The sequence below is a fragment of the Hemitrygon akajei genome, chromosome 1, assembly GCF_048418815.1.
Source record: "Hemitrygon akajei chromosome 1, sHemAka1.3, whole genome shotgun sequence".
In the NCBI taxonomy this organism is placed as follows: Eukaryota; Metazoa; Chordata; class Chondrichthyes; order Myliobatiformes; family Dasyatidae; genus Hemitrygon; species Hemitrygon akajei.
Window position 1 is genome coordinate 139,146,837 of NC_133124.1, and position 6,184 is coordinate 139,153,020.

At 40.2% G+C, this 6,184-nt stretch overlaps 1 protein-coding gene across 1 annotated transcript; it reads right to left on the minus strand.

The window, feature by feature from the left end:
- Positions 1 to 2,478: 2,478 nt before the first annotated feature.
- On the minus strand, positions 2,479 to 5,893 carry neurod6a (neuronal differentiation 6a). The gene is made up of 2 exons (XM_073056371.1): positions 5,780 to 5,893; positions 2,479 to 4,454 (listed from the first exon to the last, which is right to left on the minus strand). Exon 2 carries the CDS (start codon positions 4,444 to 4,446, stop codon positions 3,439 to 3,441), a length of 1,008 nt encoding a protein of 335 aa, XP_072912472.1. The 5' UTR covers positions 4,447 to 4,454; positions 5,780 to 5,893; the 3' UTR covers positions 2,479 to 3,438.
- Positions 5,894 to 6,184: the final 291 nt, after the last annotated feature.

Genomic DNA, 6,184 nt, shown 5'->3' on the forward strand with positions numbered 1-6,184 from the left:
CGGAAGCGCTGATATTTTTAAACCACCAATCTAGACGTTAGTTCAATAGATACACGAATTGGATTGGGAACGAGTGGCAGTTACTGACACCCTCGCTGTGAGCATCCTGTAGGGATTTTTGCTGTTTTTGTTTAAATTTACTAGTTGAAATTGAATTTATTTGCACTTCGCTCAGTATGTGTAGTTGACGGCGAGATTGCACAGCTAAATGTATTCTGCTTGTTGAAAGGGAAACGCTGCTGCGACGTGGCTATCTCACGCATTCTGCATACTTAACAACTGAGGGACATATGCACAATTTGGTGAGAACAGATGCATTGTTGAGAAACTAATTGCCAAAGAAATATTACTACCCTGTGAAATCCGGGTGGAAGGCAGAGGTGGCTTGGGACCTGAGCAGCGATAAAATCGTTAGTATTCTGGCACGGTTCCCCAGTAGGTTACAGAATCCTGCACGACATTCTGGTCACTTCACTCAAAAGAGCTGCTCAACTGCCACTGCCCTGCGAATCCGATAGCAGGAATTAATTTATTATTATTATGGCACTGAGTGCAAAATCTTTTCTTTTCAAAATGCCCCCATATGTTTAACGACTGCACCGATTAATTAAGCGGATATATTCAATTAATACATATAGCTTATTTTCATGTAACGCAATTTATGCGGGGTGGTCGCTGTAATATTGTGAGTAAAGGAAGACAGGAGAATGAAGTCTGGGGTGTTTGAAGAAGATTTTATAAAGCGTATTAAATTTAAAAGAAATACAATTTTAACTGTGAATATCTAAAATACTATATTTAAATGCTTTTACGTCCCGATTAAATTAAAAGTGTTTGCTATATCAAAGAAATTCTGTAACCAAAACTCAACCTACCTACGACGTTTTTTTCCTAAAATTCCGCGTAACGTATCATGTTTTCATTAAAATATTTTAAACATTGCAAGCTAAATCCCTTCCCTGGACCGTGGGATCAAGCAAGTGATTTTTCTTTTGAAATGCATTGGTTACGTATCTAATTTAAATCTTATCATTTATGTTTTAGGCGTGTCTCCATTCAGTGTGCAAATCTAACAATCCTCTCGTATTACATCGACGTATTTAGAACGATTCTTCAACTTGCCCCTTATGGAGAATCTGGTTCAAACATAAACCTCAACTAGCGATCGGAGCAGTTCGTGAAGCCTTAACGACTTATTTTAATACATTTTTTGTATTCCTCAAAATATCGATATATTATCGTTATATCAACGCGTGTGCGGGTTGTCAAGTGTTGCATTAAGATTAATAGTCCCAAAATGGCACTTTAGAATGTGTGCATTTCTGTGAGGTTCGGAAGTCACCAGTTGCTGAAGACACAATTTGCAACACCTGTGACACTCCCCGCAGGTTTCTTTACACTTTCGTACCGCCCGTGGCACAGTCGCCGTAGTCTACCTGGGCAGGGCGCCTTTGATCTGCCGGAGATTTCATTTCCTATAACATGAATGGAAATTCTAGGAAAATAATATTTCTGGATCTCAATATTTTCCGTGATAAAATCCAATTCGTTATTCTGAAACTTCTTTCAGAAAGAGCTTCGGAGGGGATGTGGGGCAGTGTTAATCTGACTGATGCCAGTGTTAACTATTCTCAAATTCCAAAAGGAATTTGAATACTGGACCGAAAGGAATTAATGCTACTGTATTAATTATACTTCTGTGCTTCAATATCTTATGGTTCCCAGCCCTGATTCGAGCCATTCCGACCGAATTCTTACTTATACACATTTTACTAAATGGTACATAACCTGTTTGGTCATGAAATATTCAGCGTTTTTCCCACGGTAAAACATATTCCGGCAGTGAGATAAATGCATACATTAATCTTGTATGCGCGGGGGGAAAAAGGCAAACTACAAAAAGTGTAATTCTAAAAGTGAAATTCTAGAAGTGAAATTCCCATGCGTTGAGAAGGACAGTTAAACCCCGCGGACCAACAGTTCTGTCCGCTCGCTTCAAGTTTGGACGTTCGCCCGTTTAGAAAGCAATTTGTAAGGCCCAGTTACAATTGTCTTGCCCATGGATGCCAACTCATTCTTCTCACACAGCATACAAGACTCGGAAAACAATCCTATTGATGACCAATCGTGCATGTTAAAGATGAGTTGCTAAAAAGAGGATGTTCGACCAACCACTGCCGAACTTATCGATTTATTGATATGATTAGCATGCTGTTCGGCAGATCGACACCATCTTTATGCAAAATGCTCAAAGTTTGATCTACCGTGCTCACTAATATTAGACTGATATGAAATATTTGCGAAGCGCTGTTTCTGGTTTATAACAGAACTCCGGTGAATGAGATTTGTGGTTGAGAGAGACGAATTTTTCTTGAACTGTTTTACCAAACCCCTAAGATTGAAAACGGTGGGGGAAAAATCCTTAAGAAATCCACAGATTATTCAAAACAAAACAAGTTTATTGTGGGATGGGGGGAAGGAAGCTCATTTCACTGTTTAGAAGCACGGAAGAATAAACGATAAATAGAAAATATTGTCAATCGATCTTATTTTTCATTCTGTCTGTTAATTCATACAGACCGTACTTCCACATCCTTAAGGCGAAGAAATATGTTAGTGCATTTCGTAGGCCACTTCGACTACTTTTCACATTTTTGTTTAAAAACTTCGTTCATACAGATTACTCCCAAATGTTTCTGACTGCCGATTACAAAAGAAAGATGCGAGCAAACATCAAATCATTCCGATTATATGAATAAGTATTCGACAGGATCAAATTAATTGAATGGAAATAGTCAGCGTGTTTTAAAATAAATATTTTTTAAAATGTTGTTTAATATAAATACCAGTTCTGAGATTGTCGAAAAGATTGACCTTTCGGAACAATCATTGTTAAAATGAGTTTCCCCTAACTGATAGTTAACAACGCTGAATCAGGACTAAAAGGCAAAAAAAAAGTAAATTGTCAAACCAATTATTTATTTGCTGTTTCTGGAGTTAGACTGTGGCCTGCTATATACAATATTGAGCTTGCATCCTTCAGTGTCAGGTGGCACTTAAAATTATTCCACATCCCATTTCTCCATTTAAGATCCATTAGCGTAAAATTGACCAAAATACCGTTGTGCCGCAGAGTCCACACTAATGTGTTATTCTGTCCGTGAAACTAAGAAAAAATATTTACAAATGAGACCATTAAATGAAAAGTGTACGCGAGAGGTAACGGAGGGCAAATGGTGTATATTTTGAAGGGGTAGTTGCTTAATATGTAATTTACTCACTTGCATAGTTTTTAGATTATTGCTTCTCTGCCATCATGTAACATTCGAATATGATCGCAGACATCCTGTTAGAAACAATTTTTCCATCAATTATTTAATGTACCACCCACTATTTTATCTTAATCACCTGTGATCTATATAACCACCATTTTGCACATTAATTATGAAAAACCGCATTTAATTCGTCCTGCATCGAAAGCGTCTCGTCGCGCAGATGGAAATCGTAAGGAAATGTACTGTCTGTGGGCATCACACATCGCATGGCTGGGCTGAACATGTAGCTCTGTCCGAAGGGACGGCTGGCTGGCACGGCGGAATAATGCATGCCATAGTGATAATTCTTCACGTAGTCAGATGGATCTTCTTGCTTCAGGGAGAAAATCCCATTAAAGTTAATTGGAGGGCTTAGGGGACCTTCGAATTGTGGGCTCGCACACTCTGGAGATGCGTTTTGGTAGAAAGACTCGTAAGCACCACAGTAGCTGTAAGGTTTCATGGACTTTGAGGAGCTATCCATCGAACTCGGTGCCGAGGGGCTACCCAGATCTGGGTTTTGATATGTATAGAGGGTGGAGGAAAATTGGGATCTCGCAATATGAGCTCCATCTCCGCTCTGATCCAACAGTAAGTTTCTGGTATTGAGTTGCAGACAACCAGCAACGAGGTTGGTAGTTGGCTGGGATAAGTCCTTGCACAAACTTTGTACGAAGGTAAGCAGATCGGGTCTCTTGCCAATGCGTAGGATCTCAGATAGGGCCCAAATGTAGTTTTTAGCTAAGCGCAGAGTTTCTATCTTGGATAGTTTCTGTGTTTTGGAATAACATGGGACAACTTTGCGAAGGTTGTCCAGGGCATTGTTCAGACCGTGCATCCGGTTTCTTTCTCGCATATTCGCCTCTGTTCTCCTCACTTTGACTCGCTCAATCCTTGCTTTGGTCATCGCCTTCTTCCTGGGCCCTCTCTTTTTGGGTAATTCCTCGTCCTCTTCGCCCACCTTTTCATTGTCATCCTTCTCTGACTCTACCGAAGGGGTAATGTTGCTAAGATCAACAGAGCACTGTTCGTGCTCGGGGCAGATTTCCGATTCTTTGTCCTCGGTTTCACTAACATCATCAAAGTTGGTTCCCGGCATCATGACAGCTTCATCAATTGGTAATGTCAACATGTTGTCAGCTTTGGGAGTCGGGGGAGTAGGTTGGGGAGGGGGGTGTTAGGGTTTAGGAGCAGGGAAGAGAAACAATGTAGTTATCGATACAGGATATACTTTAAATTATACCAGTAATACATTAGAATTAACCGGCTACATTTCATCATTTTTACGGCAAAGTCAAACAATTTACATAGGTCTTTTAAATATAAATTATAAATAAAAAGTAGTGGTGTACAGGACCATCTTTCGGCTGGGTTTTTCTTGAATTTAGTGAAGGGTGGCCTATCACAGTATTATTTTTGAAAATATTGGAAAACTTTAGTTAATATTAAAGCGAGTATTTAATTGATATGGTTATGAAAACTGGACAGCTCCATCGTTTTGGTTTGATTCCCACGGGCCTTAAATCTCCCATGAATAGTAATTAAAATTGCGGGTCCGCTTGGAACAGCACATCGGGGTCCACAATAATATTATTGTTACCGGGAAGCGGATATCGGCGGCCAGTTCAATGCTGACATCGATAAGCGACGTGTTTTTTTCAGGAGGAATAAATTAGACGTTATTTGCTGGAATCAGAATTGCAAAGGAAGCCCATATTGTACGGAATGTCGCCGGTTCGTCTGTTTCGTTTCACAAGCTTTAACAATAGTCAGAGATCGGCATTGAGCTGGGAAGTTAAATGATCGACTGAGAAACGATTCCGAAATATATATATTTTCAATGAAATATTAAGCGCCGTGATAGAGATCGAGAAGAATCATTTTTAAAGTGTTTCACGTGTTATACAGCACCAACCCCGGCACTAGTTATGCAGTGTAATAAATCATTTGACAGATGGAGGGTCATGGGTTTGCTTCCTAGTATGAAAAATTGCAATTTGCAATTGCATTTTCGACATTCACCTCGAAGTTAATCTGCTGCGCCTCGAAGTTTCTCTATATCAGGACATTGTCCCACATTTCAGACGCCGATTTTGTTTACTTGGGCAACTAATTTTAAAACATAGCATTCGGAACGCAATCAAGATTAGATTTGATTTTAGCATATCATCGTTATTCAGGAGACAAGCGAGCGCCTTGCAAATCAAAATCGTACGCAAATATAGGCAAGTTAAACGAAAGTCCCGTCAAATCTATGAATGAAATAACAATCAAAAATAAGGAAGTCATCAGTTACAGGGAAGGTTGGTAATTTTCGAATTGTATGCAAAGTCAATATATTAGCATTTAAATAGGCAATAACAAGAGGGTTGCATACTAGGGGACAACAATTAAAACGACTCTGCATCTGTTTTTAGTGCGCTAATGATTTGGTTATTTCCGTGATTTTATTTTTGAATTCTTACCTGAAATCACTGTTGAGAAAGAATGCTCATTTTCAGCTCTTGTTGGCTGTTCCACCGTAGGCTGACAGCAGTGGTAGGATCTCTCCGCAGGATCGGTGTGTGATCGCTCTGAGAAGTGACAGTGATGCCAACTGCCTGCACTGGTACCATGCCATCTGCCGCTGACGTCAGCGGGCAGCCGCCGCTGATTGGCAGGTGCAGACGCTGGCATCTTGCGCCCCGAGGGAGACAGGAGCTGGGGCAGCAGCCCATAGACATCAAATATTATCATCATCTCCATGGGGCAGTCGAGCTGACAGCAACGAGGCTAGGAGGATCAGCTAGTCGTTTAAAATAAAGGGAAAAGTATGGCGCGCACATCTTATTAAACAGTCTTTCCACATGTCAGCACCAACCCGGTACATC